At 43.4% G+C, this 21,985-nt stretch overlaps 1 protein-coding gene across 2 annotated transcripts in view; it reads left to right on the top strand.

Annotated features, from left to right (window-relative positions):
- The window catches only part of SMURF2 (SMAD specific E3 ubiquitin protein ligase 2), a 108,655-nt gene that overhangs the window by 53,763 nt on the left and 32,907 nt on the right, over window positions 1-21,985 (top strand). The window contains exons 2-6 of one of the 2 annotated variants that reach the window (XM_084837453.1): window positions 10,629-10,667; window positions 11,928-12,036; window positions 16,878-17,011; window positions 17,255-17,320; window positions 21,643-21,727. In XM_084837453.1, coding sequence (XP_084693579.1) covers window positions 10,629-10,667; window positions 11,928-12,036; window positions 16,878-17,011; window positions 17,255-17,320; window positions 21,643-21,727 — 433 coding nt within the window. The remainder of the gene's footprint in view (window positions 1-10,628; window positions 10,668-11,927; window positions 12,037-16,877; window positions 17,012-17,254; window positions 17,321-21,642; window positions 21,728-21,985) is intronic. The other variant, XM_084837452.1, reaches the window with a different exon arrangement.

Raw genomic sequence — 21,985 nt, 5'->3', positions numbered from 1 at the left:
CAAAACGGGTGCAGAGCAGTCTGGACCCCGAGACACGTGTGCAAAAGCCCTTTATATCATATCGCTTCTATTGTTCTTACCAGTAACCAATGAAACAGTTAGTACATCGGCTCACTAAGTTAATATCCAATAAACAGTCACTATCAGCTTACCAAGCCGTTAGTCATGAGTGCGTCAGTATGATTCCCTTTTTGCTCCGCCTATATTTTCCCGCCACTCGGGCTCTTACGTAACTTGAGACGCCAATGGTTATGGAGTCTCCTTTTTTTCCTAACAATTCCCTCCTTTAAGTCTTTATTCACGTCTTAAAGCATTTAAAACGGAGTTTCTTTATCAGCACAATAAAGCAAGAGCATCTGTTTTGACAGAGCGGTTTCAATTAACCGCTGGGATAAGCCTCTAGCGCAGGGGATAATGCAACAACCAAATAACACTAAAACTCCTATCATCACTACAAGCGAAATAAGGATTGAGGCTGCTAGGTGTTTCCATTTTCCAAACCATCTCTCCAACCAGTCAGTCACAGGGTTGTTAATCCCTGAATTCTCGGCTAATTCTTCAGACAAGGCGGTGAGACCCTGCAAAGCCCTTGTTACCGTGCCATCTGGGGCAGTGTTGTTAGGGATGAAGGTGCAACACCGTCCACCTAGCATGACACAAACCCCTCCTTTTTCTGCTAACATCATATCAAGAACACGCCGATTTTCCCAAGCCATTTGGCTGGTGGCATCTAGCTGCTCAGCCAATCCTTTTACAGCATCTCGAGTATAGTTTATAAACCTCTGCTGATTATAATAAACGTAATTGATCCAATCTACATTTTTGTTAATGGTCACCCACCAAAACAGGGTAGATTCAAATCCTGCAGAAATTTGATTTCTTCCTTTGAACTCATCTGGCACTCCCCTTGGTACTCCTATGGAGTCAATATATATTTGATCATCAAAAGGGGTTACTGATCGTTTCTGCCGGGGTTGGCCAGTCTTCTCTGCTGGATGGTATGCAATTGAAAAGGGGACTGCCAACTGAACTAACCCACAAGCTCCGGACCAATTGGAGGGCAATACCTCATACAACTCTAGGCCACCACAATACCACCAGAGATCAGCTCGTGAGATTGAAAGGGAATTATTCCTAAAGCGGGTAGAATTAACACATCTTACTTTACTCGTCAGGTTCCCTATACGCCCCTCTGTGTCTGCAAGGTTTCGGTGTATGCATCCGGTATGGTTTCTTCTTTGCAGGAAGACTGTGGAAGGTCTGACACGATCCTTTGATTTGAGTGGGGGGTATAATTTATTGAGGGTTTGGCATTCCTCCTCTCCCCATGCATCAGGGTGTTGGAACAAACGGATCACGCAGGTGAGGAGGGAAGGAGTGTCCCATCCCAGTGGAAAGGGCAGCACCTTTGCTACAGATCTCCCTGTGGCACAAACAAAACAGTCAGACTTATTTAAAGACTTGGCTGTATACTTTATCCACTCTAACCACACATTATCAGTTTCCTCTGTTATTGGGATCCCTAACCTGGTTCTCCAGGGACGCCTCTCTTTCTCAGGGATCTGTACCAGAAGTGGTCTGAGGGGTGTTGGTGTGACATTTCGGGGTTTTATCTTAAAGCTGTCAAGCCCAAGTCCTTGAGGTATCACCATCCACGTTAATATTTCTTTAACCAACATTACCAACACCACCCACAATACTTGCTTCATATTACAAGTTTTTTGTAATTCGAACCCGAGCTTTTCCCAGATGTTGTGACTTGTATATTACAGGCGATTGTGGCTCCTGGATGGCTTCTTCGCCTGTGTCCTTGGCAGCTTCCAGAGGGGTGCCAGGGAGCAAAGGACCGTTGCCTGTGTCCTCCTGTTCTTTCCAAGTGACAGAAGGAAGCGAGGGTCGCTTAAATGGCTTTATCCGGCTGCAATGTGTCCATTTACTAGAACCCACAAGCTTTACACACGAGTGGCTGGTTGGTCCCACCAAATAAGGCCCCTCCCACCCTTCCTTTAAAGCTTCTTTATTCCACTTTTTCAGCAACACCTCGTCTCCCGTCTGGAAGAGATGGATAGGTGCATCTAACGGCAGTCTCTGAAACGGAACGGAATAAGCTCGTAGCTGTGAAAGAACAGACTGTAGAGAAGTCAACTGATCCCTCAGCATCTGATCACCCACCTCCCACTTGACTTCCTCCCTCCTTCCGCAGTGTACCCGAGGCGGGAACCCAAACATCAGTTCAAAGGGGGACAATTTTATGTCCTTTCTTGGCATCCTTCGAAGCTTCGTTAAAGCTATTGGCAGAGCCTCAACCCAAGTGAGCTTCACCCCTCGTTGGAGTTTGGTTAAAGTCTCCTTGAGGCTCCGATTGATTCTTTCAACCTGTCCACTTGCCTGGGGCCTCCAGGGGCAATGTAAATGCCACTCTACTCCCAGAGCTTGTGCCAGCCCCCGTGTAATAACTGAGGTGAAATGTGAGCCCTGATCGGACTCTATAACTTCGGGCAGGGAGAACCGGGGCACCACCTCCTGTAACAATTTAGCAACAACAGTTTTAGCTTGGCAGTTCCTACATGGAAACGCCTCTACCCACCCTGTCATTTGACATACTATTACAAGCAAATACCTGTAACCCCTACATGGTGGCATCTCAGCAAAATCAATCTGCGCCCTCTGGAAAGGATAGTAGGCCCATGGTCGCCCTCCTTTTGGAGGAGGGGGTGCCCTGGGAGGGTTGGTTTTCTGGCAGACTTCACAGGTTGCGGCTAGTCAGTGGGCGCATACAGTTAAGCCAGGGGAGACAAACAGCCTCTTGCAATAGTCGATCATGGCTGATGCTCCAGGGTGTCCAAGAGAATGGTGAACTTGCTCTAGAACAACCCTCTGCAGGGTCTGTGGAAGAAGCAGTCTTCCATCTGTCATCTGGATCCATCCGTCATCGCAGGGACTTATTCCGTGTTCTTGTGCCATCCGTAACTCGGCAGGGGAGTATGTGGGGCGCTCTTTTCTTTTGGGTAGAATGAGGAATGTTCCTTGGATTCCCTCTCTGGCTGCTCTTTTTGCGGCCTCATCTGCCTTCTGGTTTCCCTGTCTCCATTTTTCCTCTTTTTCTTTCCCATGGGCTCGGACGTGGACAACAGCTACTTGTGAGGGTAGCTGGAGGGCATCCAGAAGATCCACTATTAGGCCGCCATTAGCCACTGGAGATCTGTTTGCTGTAAGGAATCCCCTCTCTTTCCACAGTTGCCCATGAGCATGCACAACGGCGAAGGCATTTTTGCTATCGGTATAAATATTTACTCGCTTTCCCTTGCTGGCTTGCAGGGCTCTTGTCAGGGCTACCAGTTCAGCGGATTGGGCGGAGAAATGAGGAGGCAGCCTTTCCTCACGCACACTCTCCTCTAGAGTAACGACAGCCGCGCCTGTGTAGCGCCTTCCATCCAGCATATAGCTAGTAGGGGTGAATGAAAGTCACTTACCTTTTCTCGCAGCTTTTTCGCGGTGGGGGGGAACGCTTCACTGCTCCCCCCGCGAAGTTCAGGCCGGGGGGGGGAGGCTTCCCGCCTCGCCCGGCCGAAATTCAGGCCGGGGGGGGAGGCTTCCCGCCTCGCCCGGCCGAAATTCAGGCCGGGGAGGAGGCTTCCCGCCTCGCCCGGCTGCGAACACGAAAGTAAAAACAAAAACAAAAACAACGTCCCCTGATAGGCTACGTGACGATTCACGTAGCCTATCACGGCTGACTTTCCAGATCTAGCCGTGATAGGCTACGTGAATCGTCACGTAGCCTATCAGGGGACGTTGTTTTTTTTTTCTTTCATTGCAATGGCGGGGGCGGCAGCCGGTCGAAAGACCGGCTGCCGCTCCCGCCCCGCTCAAACACCGGACAAACCGCCAGCCGGACCCGCCGCCGGGAGGGACATTCAGGGAAGGTAAGTCCCGTCCCGGGGGGGGGGGGGCGGGGGGGCGGAGGATTTCTCCCCGAAACTTGTTCGGGGGGCTGAACACGTTGGCGCTCAGCCCCCCGAAGTTTCGGGGAGAAATTCTCCGCCATCCCTAATAGCTAGATCCATCTACAAACAGATCTCTGGCTCCCTCTATTGGTTCATCCTCAAGGTCCGGTCGGCCTTTGGTGTCTAGGTCTAATACTTCAAGGCAGTCATGATCTGGGAGTCCTGATCCGTTTGTGCCCAGTAATGTTGGCAGTAGTGTGGCGATATTAAAGCTGGAGCAAGCCTTAAAAGTGAGGTTTTCGTTTGTTAGTAAACCTATTTCATATCGGGAATGCCGGGCTGGGTTGAGAAATTTGCTTCCTCCTCCTGATCCCAAAATTTGTGGCACTCCATGCGGCACCCAAACTTCAATGGGTCCTCCCATTGTCATTTTCTCCGCTTCAGCGCAAACCAGAGCCGTTGCCGCTACTGCCCTCAGGCAACTTGGCCATCCTCGCGCTACGACATCTAGGACTTTGGAGTAATATCCCACTGGTCTCCAAGAGGGCCCTTTTCGCTGGCAAAGCACTCCCGAAGCTATGCCCTTATGTTCATGCACATAAAGTCTAAATGGCCGGCTGGGATTTGGTATGGCTAGAGCAGGTGGTGACACAAGAGCAGCTTTAAGGCTGAGAAAAGACTTATTCATTTCCTTAGTCCATTTCCATTTATCCAGTCTATCTTTCTGCAGCGCCTCATACAGCGGCCGCGCTGTCTCCCCATAGTTTGCTATCCATAGTCGGCAGAATCCGGTCAACCCCAGGTAGGCCCTCAATTCGCGGGGGGACTTAGGGACAGGAGTGTCACGGATGACTTCAACTCTTTCTTGCCCTAGGCTCCGAGTCCCTTTAGTTATGTGGTAGCCTAGGAATTTTACAGTTGGTTGGGCCAACTGTACTTTTTCTTTTGACACTTTATACCCCCCCCCTGCTAGATAGTTGAGGAGGGAAACCGTCCCACTCAGGCACGCATTCTTGGCCTTGGCTGAAATCAGGAGGTCGTCACAGTACTGGAGGAGATGCACCTCTGAGTGCTGCTGGACCCAGAGTTTGAGATCCTTTTGGAGCTGCTGGCCAAAGACCACCGGTGAGAGATTCAGCCCCTGAGGGATGACTGTCCATGCTAATTGAACTTTTGACCCCCCCCCCTGGGCTTTCCCATTCAAAGGCGAACAAAGGCCTTGAATCAGGGTGGAGGGGGATGCTGAAAAAGGCGTCTTTTAGGTCTATGACAGTGAACCAGGCGTGCTCTTCCGGAATTCCTACAAGGAGGGTGTGTGGGTTGGGGACCACAGGATGGGGGGCCTCGATCTGCTGATTAATGAGCCGGAGGTCTTGCACTAAGCGAAAGCCCTTGCCCCCCCCTCCCCTTTTTGGCACAGCGATGATGGGCGTGTTATAGGGGGACATTATCTCAATGAGCCGGCCTTCTTCTCGGAGCTTTGTTATTACTGGTTGTAGGCCCTCCTTTCCTTGGCGGGAAAGGGGATACTGTTTCACATGAACAGGCCTTGCTCCCTCCTTGAGGGGAATTTTGTATGGTGCTGCCGACTTGGCACGAGAGGCCCCTCCAATCCCGGCCCAAGCTAGAAGGTTGACTCTGTTTTCTATTAAGCTCCAGTCCTCGGTGGCCTCTGGGGTGGATTCTTCTGCAACCTTCAAAAGGGCCATTTGGTAGTTACTACTCTGCTGTTTAGGGAGCCGTATCTCCATCCTTCCGTCAGGAGTAAAAGCAATCTCAATTTGGAGTTTAGTCAATAAGTCCCTCCCTAGCAATGCCACCAGACAGGAGGGGGTACAGACAAATGCATGTTCTAGGTGTGTTTTCCCAACCTTGGTGAACAGGGGACGAGAGAGGGGCACTTGGGTTGCCCTTCCCTCGACCCCCATTATGGTGGTGAACCCCCCACCTCCCGTTGGGGGCTCACTGAGGGGGAGGACGGACAGGGCGGCCCCTGTGTCCACAAGGGCTTTGTAGGAGCGGCCCCCAACCTTTATTTTGACCATGGGGTCCCGTCTTGCCTCAGAGTCGGCTAAGAGGGGGCCGGGCCCCGGTCTGTCCTAATCTCTTTCCTGTTCATACAGAACTCTCTGCGCTTCTCCCGTATTTTCCCCTCTCTCTTTCTGCTTCAAAGCCTCACAGTCACGCTTCCAGTGCCCCATTTTCTTACAAAAGGCACATTGATCTTTCCCCAGGGGAGATCCTTTCCTTCCCCCTTTCCTCCCCTTCCTAGCTCCCTCCTTGTCAGGTTTAAGAACCGCAGCAAGGAGCTTGGCCTGCCTCTTGTCTTTTTCTTTTCCTTCTTCTTCTTCTCGCCTCTCATAAACCTTTTGAGCTACTTCAACTAAAACTCCTAAGTCAGCTGCCAACCCTCCTTCAACTTTTTGCAACTTCTTTCTGATGTCCTGGCAGCTATTTCCCACGAACTGAGTCGTGAGGATCCTTAAATTATTTGGATCATTCAAGTCAATGTCAGTATATTTAGCGAAGGCTTCCCTCAGCCTTTGGAGGAACACAGCAGGAGGTTCGTTTTTGTCTTGCTTTAGAGTCAGGACTTTTTGCAAATTGGGGGCCCTTCTCGCGGCTTGCTTCATGCCTGCTAAAATGAGTCGAAAATAGTCAGCATGTAAGCGTCTATGTGCCACTGTGGCCACCCCCCAATTGGGTCGCCCTGTGGGCAGAACCTCCACCGTCTCCTCCTCAGTTGCTTGGGGATTTTCCTCCCTATACTTAGCTCGTACCCCCGCAAGGATGGTTGGCTTTTGGCTGAGAAAACAGGTGTTCAATAGCATTTGTGTATCGTCCCATGTGGGGTTGTGAGTAAGCCTCACATTCTCCATCAGAGACAGGAGTGGCCCGGGATCCTCTTCAAAGGAGGGGTTAAATTGTTTCCAATTATACAAATCAGATGTTGTGAATGGGACATAAACAAACATCGTCCCTTGAGGATGTTGGGCGGTAGGGTCGGGGACTTCTCTGATGGGGAAGGTGAACTTCACCGGTGGTTGGGGGTCCTTTCGCAGGTTGTAGTTAGGTCCCCCTTTTGCCTCTCTCTGTAGGGCCTCCAATCTTTCCTCTAGGGAATATAGACGATCTTGGAGAGTGTCCTGGCGTTCAACTAGAGGGGTGGGGTCCTCTGGTACTATTTCATGAGAGGGGTCCTTCTCGGGGGCATCTAACCGCTGGGCGGGCCCCTCAGGAGAGGGTGGTGGTTGCAACGAGCGCCCTGCGATGGCTGTCCCGTAGGGAGGAGGAAGCAGTAGGTCCTCCGGTGCCGTGGCCACGACCCTGGGTGGTCCTTCTTTTGGTGGTTTCCTTTTGACTACCATGGGAAGGGCAAGGGACATGCATTTAACAACCCACGGAGCAGGCCTGCCGCCAAGGGGCACACAAGTTGCCCACGAATCAATATAAGGGAACTGGTCCCAACTTCCCCTCTGTGCTACTATTGTTCGCACATCAGATACCAAGGTTGGGTCAAAAGACCCCTTGGGTGGCCATTTGGGTTCTAATATTGGCCATTCCCAGGTGCAAAAAAAGACAAGACGATCCTTTGTCATCTTAGTTCCATAATCCTGCTTAAAATGTGACCAATTGCGCAAACAACACTCCAAGGGCGTATGGGACTTCTTCGCAGACTTAGATTGGGACCCTCCCATGACGGTGGGAATTTCAGTCAGCAATTCTTGCGCTTCGTCCTCCTCTGACCTAGCCCGTCTCCGGGGTAAGGAAATGCAGATCGGGGCTCCTCACTCGCTTCGCCCATAGGCGTCTCACACAATCACAAACACACCACCGTCCCGCGTTTATCCCCTAATGTAAGCTGTTTCACTTACCCCAAAAGCCTCTTCTGTCCTGCCCGCAGCTGCGTCCAGCTGCTTATTGATCCACTGCCGGTGCCTAAAAGGAGTGATCACGTCTCCCTCTTCCTCTGGCGTTGGTCCCCAGGCACTTCTGCCGCCACCGTCGTGAGGAGAAGGCAGTATAAAACAACCGCCTGTGGCCACTTCTCCTCCGCGGCCCCTCGGCTCAGCGCGAAGGGGACGCGCCCCGAAGCAGGATCCGAGTCACGGCACCAAATTGTTAGATAAAAAGTCCTTGCTTTCGGTTTAGAAGAAAAGAATGCCAGGCAGGCAGCAGTGGATCCAACACTATTTTATTGAACGTTTTGCAAAACGGGTGCAGAGCAGTCTGGACCCCGAGACACGTGTGCAAAAGCCCTTTATATCATATCGCTTCTATTGTTCTTACCAGTAACCAATGAAACAGTTAGTACATCGGCTCACTAAGTTAATATCCAATAAACAGTCACTATCAGCTTACCAAGCCGTTAGTCATGAGTGCGTCAGTATGATTCCCTTTTTGCTCCGCCTATATTTTCCCGCCACTCGGGCTCTTACGTAACTTGAGACGCCAATGGTTATGGAGTCTCCTTTTTTTTCTAACAATACCAAGTGCTCTGGAATGGCAGAGAAATATTTCAAATTATTTTATGAGCATTGTTCAGTTTCTGAAAAAATGCACAGTTTACACAGACTTGCATATAATCAGTTGCACCTCTAAGTTGCTCAGTAGCTGCAACACTCAGGATACCCACTCATCTGTTTACACAGTTCTTCCAGTAAATTACTAGAGCAGGAGTGTGCCTGAAGCCCCAAAGCATTTTTGTATAGTCCAAGAATTCTGGCCGGGTCTAGAATCCCAGTTTCGCTAAATTGTTGAGATTTAGATGTGATGCCAAAAATGCTAAAAGATTAGAAAGAAGGAAGCAATTTCAAAGGAACTGTGGTTTGCTGTGTTTCAGTTCTTACTCAAGAATATTTTAGAGTAAGTGCAGCATGCTTTCTACCTGTAACCTCGCTATTTCAGTATTCAAGGAAATGATATGTAAATTGCCCGGGACAGGTAGGATAAGTTCTCATGAAGTGACCCTTGGTGCTTATTAATAAATTTGCTGCTAGAATATAAGCTTGATTGCAGCAGTTGCCATGCATTGGTAAGAAAGACAGAATAACAAAGACATAGTGTGTGTGTGTGTGTGTGTGTGTGTGTGTGTAGTATAAAGTACATTAGCTTCCCCCTTAGCACAGAGTTTTTCAATATGACCTGTTCCCCATCCCAAAATTATTTCATACAGTTGAAGAGAATGGGGAAAGGAGCGATCAACTTTCATTTCTATGCCCCAAGAAGAACGCAGTAAAATAACTTCTGGGTGTATTGAAATGAAAAGTAATCCTAAAAATCAGGACTGTGAAGAATATACTAAAGAATACTCCAAAGAGTTATTTTAAGAATGGTTATAGAAAAAAAGATGATAGCTTTTGCCCCAGATTTTATCAGTATAGGAAGAAGTGAGCTAAAGAAACCCTTCTGATCTGTTTGCTTGTTTTGTGCCATGATTACAATAACAATAGTCAGCTTTGATTAGTTTATCTAACAGGTAAAGTTAACAGGTGAGATATTTTCTTGTAGAATTTGAAACAAGAATAGCCTTTAACTTGTTTGGAATTGGTAAAAACATTTTAGGTCATCGATGGTGCTCAGCTCAGAGTTAAAATTGCAAATAACCATGTTTTGTTTGGATATGCAAATAAGTGAAATAGATTGAGAAAAGAATAACAATAAAATATTTGAAGACTTATTTTCTATCATATTTACAGATACTTGTCGTTTATTTACTACTCTATAAACATGCAATGTTTACAGTGATGGTGGTTTTTGGAATCTCACAATCCAGTACTTGAATTGAAATTGATATTTCAAGTTGAATCCAAAGTAATATATTTTATTGCTTGGAAGTTACTTGGAAGTAGGTGTTCCTAAAGTGAACAGGACTAAACCAAAACTTACAGTGTATTTGGCTTATAGCAATAGGTTTATTACTGAGGTTCTTTCCCTTAAGCTTGTATTTTAGTTCCCTGCACTTTGACCACTTTTCTCCCTCTCACTGACCTACTTTCCACAAACTCCTTGACCAACAGCAACCTCCCCATGCATGCTTTCAACTTGTGCAACCGTACTTTCATTGAAGAAACATATTTTCCTAGACTGGATAATCTACCCTCCCACTTGAAGTAGGAGCCAGTTATATACAGCTGCAACTGCCATTGATGCATGCCAAGGAAGATGGTGATGGACATATCATGTCATCTAAGTAATTCCCACTTTGAGCAGCTTTGCCTCTTCTCTCTTCTTTTGGAAGTCATAATCATCTGCTTTGCATTACAGTTTTCAGTGTGAAATGCATAGCTATATAAGCTTCAAGTTAGCTCACTTCTCCTCTAATGGAAGTTGGAGTGGGGAAGGCTCAGTTAGATGCAAGCACCTCTGAGAGAATTGCATTGCACCTGGCCATATGTAGGAGCAATTCTCTTATCTTCCTTCACCACTGGAGCCAGTGGCAGAGGGAGTTGGGTGGCAGGACATTAGTCTGGGAAGACCAAAGTACATAGGCTGAGACTCCTGACCTGTGGATTGTAGTCTGCAGGATTTAACGCTTTGGGTGCAACCCTAAACATGCATTTTAGGGACCAAACGCTGTTGACTTACTTATGAGTAGACATGCATATGACTGTGCTGTTGAGTTTTTGGAAATTCTTTTTAGATAAATTACAACTCATAATTTTCTCTTGTTTTTCCTTACAGTTCTCTGTGCAAAAAATTTGGTGAAAAAAGATTTTTTCCGTAAGTAGATACTTATAAATTTATATCTGGATTCTACAGTAAATAAGATTTGAATGTCTTTCTACACTGGCTACCATGTCATAATCAAATCACTAAGCCAGAGAGTTCTAATTGAGTCACCATGAATTTAGTGGAAATATGTCCATTCAAATCCAAGTACTCTGGTTTATGGATTGTGAATTGATACTGTTGCATTTGGAATATGGTATTCTTAAATCACTATTTTTCTGGCACATCTAATTACTTGGCATTCTACTGGAAACATTTTGTAAGATACTGATTTTGGGTAACTTTCTAGACTGTAGAGTGAAAATCTAAAAATGGATCAATATTTTAACTGGGCCTAAACTTCAAGGCCTCAGTCTAAAGGGCTGTGCATGTATATTCCACACAAAAACACAAACAATTTTGTAGATTTGCCATTTTAGAAACGGTTACCATAGAACACATAAGAGCTCCCTTGAGTTCAAGAAACAGCATGGGAATGTGGTATGACAGCAGCTGAAAAGGGGTGCAGAAGACTGGTGTGAGCAGTGTTTTCACTTGGGTTTCCTTTTGGTAAATTTGGTGAGTTCATATTAAAGGCTTTGTTTTTGGCTGTGGTCTCTTATGCACTACAGAATATTTATAAACTAGTAATTGCTATATACGTTCCTTAGTGACTAAAACTTAGTCTGTGGTTACACAATTAGAGGTTTCAAGAAGTGCCCAGGTGTGTTGATTTTGGAACTACAGAAAAAGCCTTCCCATTCTTCGAAGTATTTCAGTTGTGAGAACAGTTGTAAAGAACCAGTTTTCTTTTTAGTGTTTATGATGACAGCCTACTGTGTCTAGAGGCACCCATGCCCTGTGCCCAAGTAAACAAACTCTGAATGGCATGTGTGTTGTTAACGAACAAGTAAATAAAAAGACAGACTATGGACTTCCTTGTAAATGTCCTTATAGAAAGTGCACTAGTGAATTTCTCCTTTCATTATTTTTGAATGTTACCTTTAGTAGCAATGCTTGAAATGGATAATGCTGTCAAGATGGGAGATGGTTGAGTACAGAAACAGAATTTGAAATGTCTAAAAGTTTCTCAAAACAAGCAAAACTCCTAGGATAATGTAAAAGTACTACTGTTTATTGAATCAAAATAATAACTTGGAAGGATTAAAATGCTTGTTACAGAAAGCCAACAAATGGCAATCAGTCATGAGTAAGATGATATAATGTAATTATACGCCCACCCTATTATGTATTTTTCCTCCCTTCTGACAGGGCTTCCTGATCCATTTGCTAAAGTGGTGGTTGACGGATCTGGCCAGTGCCATTCTACAGATACTGTGAAGAATACCCTTGATCCAAAGTGGAATCAGCATTATGACTTGTAGGTGTCAATAGGGAAGATCAAAATATAGCCAGACTTTGAGCTGGGTATTCGCTAACAGATTAGAAATTTATGGAATCAGGTGGTCCCTGATGATGATTACTCTGAGGCTTGATAAATGTGCAGGAGTTTGTTAGTTGTTTTATTTAAGTTTTCTAAGTGCTTCATCTTTTTTAACTAAAGCATAGGAACAGTATCTACTTGTAATGTGGTGCTTTTCATGTGTAGTTATCCAAAATGTTAAACTGAGGAGGTGAGTATCGTTATTCTTATGACAGTTGGTGAATACAGGCATGGAACAAACATCTGTGCTATCTTCCACCTGCACACGCCTTTCATTCCCTCAGTTATTTTTTGTTTTGTGCATAAAAACAGGCTGTTTTTGTTCTAACATGTTTTTACATGTATATAACCATTCTAATCAGAAATATTATTCTGATCAGGCTTGAAGAACCTGTGGCTCTCCAGATGTCATGCTCCAATGCCCATCATCCCCAGCCAGCATAGTTAGTTGTGGATGGTGGGAGTTGTAGTCCAATAGCATATGTAGGACTGGATTCCCACTCCTGCTCTAGATAAGGATGGCAGTTTTCTGGAAACCAGTTCCTCCTACAGCACGTTCGCTAAGCGGTCACAGTTCAACAATGCCTAAGTAGTAATTGGGTACTGTGTAGCCAAGCAAGCCCTCTGCAAGTAGTCAGTTCAGATGTCTAGCAAGAGCAGTCTGTTCCTCCCCTGGCAGCACACTGGGCTGGAATGAGCCAGGGGAGAGAGAGAAGTGGGGCAGAGAAAGAACAAAGGTAGCTTTGCCCACTTTTGTTTCTGACAGTGGACACTGCTGGGTTTGGCCCTAGGCCCTCCACTGGCATGCAGTCCCAGCAGATTACCCCAAAAGGAATGTGGCCCTTAATGGAAAAACGGTTTCCCATTCCTACTTTAAAGAATACTGTTGTTAGGTAACAAACCTATTGGCAGCGATGTCCCCACCTCCACCCCATTACTTCTTATTTAAAAGGTATGCAGCTATTTGTATAAGTGGCTAACAAGACTTTTTGAGTGTGAACAAAAGGAAAATCAGTAAGTTAAAGCCAGACGGAATGCAGGACTGCACTTCTGCTGCTGTTATATTATTTAATGATAAAGACATACAGCAGTTGGACAAATACTGCAATTTAGTGTTAGCCTGATCTTGTGATTGCTTACAGTTGTGAGAGTTTAGTAAGTACACTATACACAAAGGAGTGCATGTGTTAGCCTTGGGTCCTTTCGCTCAAATGAATGGAGCTGTCTGCCTATTGAGAGCCCTGAATGCATCTAAACGTACATGTATTCATGGGTTAGGGCAAATATGCATGGCACTGTGGGGTAATAAATGCTAACTTCCAAACCCCTGAGTGGTCATCAGCCACCATTATATGCATACCTCCTTCAAAAAAAAAGCAAGAGATCTGGATGTAATTGCTGTCCATTAATTCTTCTTCTCTTTCACCCTTATTTAAAAATAATAGATATGATTGAAAGAATGTAATTTTCTTAATTTGAGCAGTGCCATTTTCTTTTTGATTTTTTTTCCATTCTGTCTTGGACTCTAATTCTAGGAATAGGACGTTTTAAATCCAGGTAATGGAGGGATTTTGTTCTGTTGACACAGGCTGTAACCCTATACAGACTTACCTGGGGGTAAGTCCCTTTAAACCCAATGGGACTTAAATCTAAGAAGACTTTTATAAGATTTCAGTGACAATCCTTGTTTCTGAGTAACTGTGGTAGTAATCAAGGGATTTGAGGTTTTTGGTTCACTTGATTCACCATGTCATTTAAATGTATCTATTTTAACATAACTCTGGCAAGTTCTCAACTCTCAGAAGTTCTCAACTCTTGGTGCAGCGCAGATGTTCAGTTTTCCTTTCCTTTTGCAGAAGACTAGAAAATATCATACTAAGAATAATATGTAGTGTTCTGCCAAACATTGGTGATTAATCCTACAGTTTAAGATTATTTGCCTTACTGTCCTCTTCTGAAAATAATCATATAGTGAATTCTGAAGGTGTTATATTAATGTTTACCCTAACAACACACTATTGCATGGGAACCCTGGTCTCGCACTTATGACACGTTCATTGTTACAGGAAATAGCGTGCATGCCAAGGATAACAGTGTCCCAATGGCAAAATGCCCACTTGGTCTCTTCTGTGGCTGCAGAACATTGGTGATCAACCAGAGGAAGGGGCAAATATATTAAATTCTTAGTACTGATATAATACAAAATCCCTTTAATTTTTTTCCTCCTGTTTCAGGAGGAAAAATGTTGAAGATTTTAAAAAGTAAATATAATGGCTGGGGGGAGAAAAAGATGTCCTATGGCTTCATGGGGGCTTTTGCTTATGAAAGGCTCTGGCTTGGCATTCAACAAGAGAATTAACACTTCCTCCCCCTAAGGATATTGCATCTAAGTGTGAAATAGATTTGTTGTGATGTATTTGTAAAACAATGCTTAAATTTCAATGCCAGTACTTGGAATTCTACACTATTCCAGATTTTTTTTAGCATTACAAGAAACATAAAAAAGTAACGTGATGTCTAATTTGGGTTTAGATGAGATATGAAGGAATTTGCCTGAAAATTCTGTTCTTCAGACTAGTTGGAAAAATATGGGACTCTTCTAGAATTGATGTCTAATAGATCCCTCTATATATCATCAACGTGACTGTCAACAAAATATTATGGTTTTTAATGTGTTCCCCTTATTTTCCATTGTTACTGTATTTTTTTTTTAATTTTCCAGTGCTTAAAGAATTATCATGTCTATGGTGGTAGAATTTTTAAATCTAGCATGATATTGGTTAGATCAATTTGGTGTTGTAAATGGAGAAATCTAGGTTTTAAAGAAGCTTGTGTGAGAGAGGATTAAAACTAAAGGGTTTTTGGTTTCTTGCTCTATGCTATAGAGGTGGTATATCTAGCAAAGTGAGCTTCTTCAACACAGCTTTTTCTTACCTAGATGCTGCTGTTTCTTTTCTTCTCCCCAACAGATGTTCTGTTGTAGGCATTCATGGATCACATAACTTTGGCTGGGTGTAGCACAGAGTTGTTTAACCCTTTTCTTGAAAATCAGATCTAATGAAACAAAAGTACTGATTAATTTGGCTTGATGTAAACAGGAGACTAGTTTCTAGAGTTGTAGGACTCATAACTTTGTATCCCCACCCCACCCCCCCGCGCACACAGAGCCATTCTCCACATCTGTATAAAAGGCTAGAATACCAAAGTATTGGTTCTGAGGAGTGATGGTCAAATTGTCATGATTTTGGTGAATTATATAAGAGCTAAGTGAAGGATGAATCTTAGCTGTTCTTTAATAACAGAAATTCCTAACTCTGTTTTTATGTTGGAGTTTTATTTCAAGTTGATTTGAAACAAATGCTAAGTAATGTTCTTCCAGTGGGCTGTTCTTCCAATCTACCTGCAGTAAAACCACTATACTTTTATCTGCCTTCAACTACACAGTAGGCTAGATGAAGAATCTTTTCCAAACAAGCTCAACTCAACCAAAAAGGAAATGTTTTTCTTCCTTTGGAAAAACATTCTTTATTTGGCATGAGTACTTTGCCTTGGTTCCTATGCTAGATGCTGGAACTGTGTGTCCTTTAGCAATACTGACTAGATGCAGAAGTCTTATTTGTTTAGTATAGTGGATGCTAAGCCTTACTCAAAACATTGGAATAGCTGAAAATATAAAGATATATAAATTATATATTAAATGTATTTATCAGATCCCTTCATAGTATGAAAAATGCTTTTTAAAAAGCATGGGAAAAGACTATGGTGAACACACTGTCTTTAATGCCTGTTGCTTGTTGTGGTTTAGAAAAGCAGATGAATAGAATATAAAATGTATCAGCTCCATTTTTCCTATTTATCTGGCACTCTTTATTGGTATTAAATTGGTATTGTTAAAATAAGCCAAAATATGACCTGTCAGGAAACTACATTAATCTGTGTTTATGTTGCTAACAATTTGATTGAAAACAAAATTCTGCACTGGTTTTAATCTAACTGTATCCAGAGCACAGTATTCCCCTCCCGTCACAATCCAAGCAGAGCACTGTTCCCTGCAGTGCTTGTCTGTTCTGAAATCTTCCAAATATCCTGCTATCTGAAGTCTTGCATGTAAGAAAGAAGTGGGGGTGGGGTGGGGTGGGGTAGGAGGAAGTGTTACATGAATAGCCACTTGAAAGACCTACCATTATAAGTCTCTGAAGGCAGGACACTTTTTTGTCTGCCAGCCTTGACAGCTTCATTTATGGTTAGATAACCAAAGATGTATTGCAACTTTTGGAGTGGGGGTGGGAGTAGATAACGTAAATAAGTGAGTGTAGGACGATGTGTTTTAGTAAGCGGAATACTTGGATGTTTGTACTGACAGGGAATATGTAATGGAAGAAGGCTGCTAAACATCTCTCAGGGAGAACCATAATTCTTCAATTTTATATCCCCCCCAAGATTAAACACCCAGTGATATACCAGCCATTTTCCCTTAGACATACTGTCATTGTCTAGCCAAAGGATGTCGACAACATTTGATTTATGCAAGGCATTTTAAAAAGCTCCTTTGAAATTCTTTCTTGTACAATCTGTTTTCCAAATAAATTACTTGAGAGGCTTTTGCCAATCTGTAGCATGCAGTTCCTGTGAATATGACCTCTACTGCCAGAGGAAACCATGTTTACTCTTCTTAGCCTCAAAAATATTTTGCAGACAGAAATAAGCTGTATTCCATAGACTGTCCAAGGTATGCAGTCAACGTAATTTGTATTGCTCTGATTCTTTTCCTTTTCCAGATATATTGGGAAGTCAGATTCGATAACAATCAGCGTATGGAACCACAAGAAAATCCATAAAAAGCAAGGAGCTGGTTTTCTAGGTTGTGTGAGACTTCTTTCCAACGCTATCAACCGCCTTAAAGACACTGGTTGTGAGTAGACAAAATGCAGATACTTCCCTATTTTGGAATAAGCTTTTTAGATAGGCTTTAAAATTTAGTATTACATGGAAGCTATCTTTCTTTATGTATTTTTGGCATGAAACAAATGTGTTTTGCCCCACTTAGTAAATTCTAGAAATTGTAGGCAAGGAGTAATGTATGATACTTCACAGTTTATGTGGGTATTACATGACTGTTGCATGTGTTAAGGTGCAGTGTTTTCTGTTTTTATAGATCAGAGGTTGGATTTGTGCAAACTTGGGCCAAATGACAATGATACTGTTAGAGGACAGATAGTAGGTAAGTGCTGATATAGGGTTGTACTCAACAGTGTCATTCTGCTGATGGAAGCAGTTCCATCCATGGAAATGGGCAAGGGACACACAACTATCCCCATCCCCCCCCCCCAGCCCACCATGTGTCCTCAAAATCTGCTTTGGAGGCCTGGGAAATCCCCTGGAGCAGATTTTGGTGGTGTGGAGGACTGCAGTGGGGAAGAGAGAGGGAGAAGGTCCCATTGTGCTAGTGGAATTTGTGACATTGGTTTTAACTCACTGTTTAAATATATTCTTAAGATGCCCAAAGTTTAACATTTGAATTTGAAAAAAATTGCATGCAGAGGCCAATTCCCTCATTACTCAGGTGAGTTAGGGCTCTTATAAAAAGAAATAGGAATCAGAGTTGCATGATTTTGATATAGCCCTGCTCAGTTTTGGCAGAAAATCCCACCCATAGACACAATTGCACTAACTCTGAACAATCAGTAAAGGTGTTCCGCAAAGCTTCTGTGTTGGCTGTGTTAATTAATAGGTTCCTACTACTTTAGTTCGTATTGCTTTTCCTCCGCTACATGCGGTATATATTCTGTGACAAGTGAGATAGGGCAATCTTTTGAAGATACAAGTGTCTACCAAAAGAGGCCCCTGGAAAGTCATGGGGAAAAAATGGAACAGAGTATACTATGTTGTATCCAATGCTATCTTTCCATTCATGGAAGGCTTTTTGACTGAGTGGAGGCTTCCACAACTGAAAGCAGATGAGGCAATTTTCAGAATTCCTCTCTTTCTCCTTTGGCCCCCTGTGCTACCTCCCATACTGTTCCAGAGGGTTCCCCATCAGTCCGGAGTAGATTTTGTGGGTGTGGGGGATGCAGAGGGAAGGGGGAATCAGCAGAGGGAAGGGGGAAAATATCCCCCACCCCCCTCGTTCATAGAAGCATCCACTGGAACAAATTACTTTCTGTGAACAGGAAGAACTATTAAATACAACCCATCAAATCTATGTGATATCTTCCTTGCATCTCTATTTATTAACACTGCTGTGGATTAAATTTATCTCTGGAGAATACTATTGAGCTCGGATACTAACCTTTCCTGTTATAGCCCTTATTTGATTGGCAAAATATTTAACCAGCATAGATTTGCAGTAGTGATGTACCAGGCAGGTATTGTGTAAAGTGCTTAAAGTCAAACCAACATTAAATGTTTAAAGTCTCATTGATTTCAGTGGGAGAGAGCTAAGCAGTACAGTTTCCTCATTGAAACCAGTGGACTTTAAAATTGCGGCTGGATCAAGCTCCTTATATTTCAAGCATTGCAAACATACTTGATGCCCATGTGAATGGTTTGTTGTAATAGGAGCAATAGGTATGCTTGAAAATGTTGCATGAGCAACAGCTATGTTTGCATATGTTGTGATCATGGTTTGAAATGAGGATACCTTGGAAGAGAACTTCATTTGACAACATCCCTATGAAAAAATCACACACATCACATACTGCAAATTGTGTTTTTAGACAGTTATTACCCTTATGATAATGGATTGGGTCTAAAGGTTCTGTTCTGTGTTTCTGTTCTGTGAGTAGAATGGAACCCTTGAATCCAGCCTAATATATCTTATGGTTTGATCCATTACATTTCAGACTCTGCTTCCTCAAGTGGAAGGGGTGAAATGGCTTTGACTGAAATGCTAGGGAAAAGCAGAACACTAGATTATTGTAACTGATATTTCCAGATCGGATTTAAGAATTGCACACTTACTACTTAGTTCTACATTGAGAATGTTAACTTCAGCAGGTGGAGTTTTAGGGCTGGGTTTGCAGATGGTGCCCCAGATTCAGAATGTTAGTATGCCTTTTGGCTGCAATGGGACCTGGCTTCTCTGTTATCTTTTGTTGGATAGATGCTCATTTGGTCTAGACATGAGGTTTCATGTCCAATCTAAACAGGATTAAGAAAAGCACATTAATCTTAATGCCACAGAAACCACAAATAAAGTCATGTGTTCAGTTTTATTCTTGACTAACCAGTTTATAAAGTAAACAGAGCTACTTAGGCTTTCACAGGCAGTCTTTATTTTACTATTTACAACACTTCAGGCCCAGAATTGCCATATTATTATTCTGTTGTGAAAAAACTTCAAGCATAAGAAGTGTTACCAAGTGGATCAAGACTGTCATGTTTAATGATGTATGGGTATATTTTTACTGGAAATGTGAACTATGAATGTAGCATTTAAGCTCTGCCTACTTCTGCAGTGTTACTGTATTCTGTGTGCTGTTACTTCAAAGGAACAGATTACTGTGTTTACATAATGCTTATTAGGCATATAAACACAGTTCCATGTTTCAAAATACATGGAAGTGAAAAGTGCAAATCCATATGAACATACAAAATAATTCAAAATTAAGTATTCTAGAAGTACTGTCGCAGTATCGTTTATTAGTAATTAGTGAAAACCCTGGAATGGATATGCTCTCTGCAAAGAAATGTATTGCCCTCTCTGTAGAGTTTTTGTTTGTAGAGGACAGGCCCCAAATATTAAGAGTGGTGAGTAGGTTTGGGTCCTGCCCCAGTGTTGTCCACATCTTTACCCTGTACAGTTTTATTTTATTTTAAAAGTTTATATGCTGTCCTTCAGCAGAGCTTCTGTGCTGGTTTACAAAAAAAATAACATAAAATGGAACGTATTAAATATATTTTAAAATACATTTAACAACCTGTGAGAATAAAAATATCATTGCCTGGCATCAAAAGCATAACAATGTGGGTCCCAGGCAGGCTCTTTCAGGAGGGAATTCCATGAATGGGGTGCTACCACTGAGAAGGCTTGCTGTCTCTGGTTGTCATCCACCTTAGCTCCCATGGTGAGGGCACCTGAAGGAGAACCTCTGAAGATGACCTCAATGTATAAGCAGTATGGGAGCAGGCATTCTTTCAGGTTCCTGTTTCCTAAGACATACTGGGCTTTAAAGTTAAGCACGACCACTTTGAATTGTGCTTGGAAATGGACCAAAATCCAATGAAGTTCTTTCAATACCAGTGAGATATATTCCTGCTGACCAGTCCCAGCCAATAGCCTGGCAGCTGTATTTTGAACTAGCTGAAATTTCAGAACAGTCTTCAAAGGCAGCCCCATGTGCAACATATTACAGTAGTAAATCTCAGATGTTACCAGAACATGGATAACTGTCACCAGGTTATTTCTATCCAGGAGAGGCTGCAGCTAGTGGATCAGCCTAAACGATGAAAGGCAGTCCTTGCCAGAGGCAATCTCAGACTCCAGTGACAAAGCTGGATCTAGGAGTACCCCCAGGCAGACTACAAACTCAGTATTTTAGGGAGAATGTGACCCCATCTAGAACAGTTTGAACACCAACAAATGAACCACAGAACCTCAGTCTTTTTGGGATTGAGTTACCATTTATTGGCCCTCATCCAGCCCATTACTAATTCCAGGCACTGTTTCAGTATTTCCACTGTCTCACCGGAATGGAGAGAGAGAGCTCGGTGTCATCAGCAAACTAATGGCCCTCACTTGAAATCTCCAAATGGCCTATTCCTGCAGTTTCATGTAAATGTTAAAAAGCATAAAGGGCAAGATAGAAATCCTATGGGGCCCATAGCATGAATTCCTTGGGCCAAGCAGTAGTCTCCCAGCACCACCTTCTGGAATTAATCTTCCAAGTAGGAATGGGAACCACCTTGTCACCATGCCCACCCAGAGAGCCTTGTCTAGAAAGGATACCACGATCAATGGTACTGAAAGTTGCTGATAGCTCTAGGAGAATTAGGATGGTCGTATTTCCCCTGTCCTTCTTCTGAGAGTAGTGTTGTTGTTGTTGTTCAGTCGTTCAGTCGTGTCTGACTCTTTGTGACCCCATGGACCATAGCACGCCAGGCCTTCCTGTCCTGCGCTCTCTCCCAGAGTGTGCTTAAGTTCATATTCATTGCATCGGTGATGCTATCTAGCCATCTCATCCTCTGCCGTCCCCTTCTCCTTTTGCCTTCAATCTTTCCCAGCATCAGGGTCTTTTCCAGGGAGTTTTCTCTTCACATTAGGTGGCCAAAATATTTGAGCTTCAGCTTCAGTATCTGTCCTTCCAATAAGCAGTCAGGGTTGATTTCCTTTAGGATGGACTGATTTGACCTCCTTGCAGTCCAGGGGACTCGTAAGAGTCTTCTCCAGCACCACAGTTCTAAAGCATAGATTCTTTGGCATCAATTCTTCGGCAAGTGCCCATCCCTGCTATATCTATCTCATGATATTCTTGTCCAAACACAATTTCAATTTGAACTACATTGCAATATCTTTAATTTTGCTTTCATCTTATTTTTTAATAGTAAGTCTTCAGTCCAGAGACCGCATAGGCACAGGAGGGCAAGTTGTAGACTGCAGTAGACTATTTGACAATGATTTACCTGATGGGTAAGTTAACCTTTTGGAAGCAGGAGCAAAAGAATATATTACATGTCAGCAGTGAAATTTTAATTTTTGCTTAATAGTTGGGGTGATGAAAAATGGAGAGAAGAAAGCTAGTTTGTTTAAAAATTATTTACCTATAGACTTATTTGGGAGTACGAGATGTCAACCATCAATTTAATTCTACAAGAATATTTGGCATAAATGTCAATAACGTAAATGTTCTCACTTCACATTTCTGAGGGGGAAGCAGTATCACTATAA

This window comes from Heloderma suspectum, chromosome 2, assembly GCF_057233095.1.
Source record: "Heloderma suspectum isolate Gila_16-S chromosome 2, 16-S_ref, whole genome shotgun sequence".
NCBI lineage: Eukaryota > Metazoa > Chordata > Lepidosauria > Squamata > Helodermatidae > Heloderma > Heloderma suspectum.
This window is presented reverse-complemented; position numbering and strand designations above follow the sequence as displayed.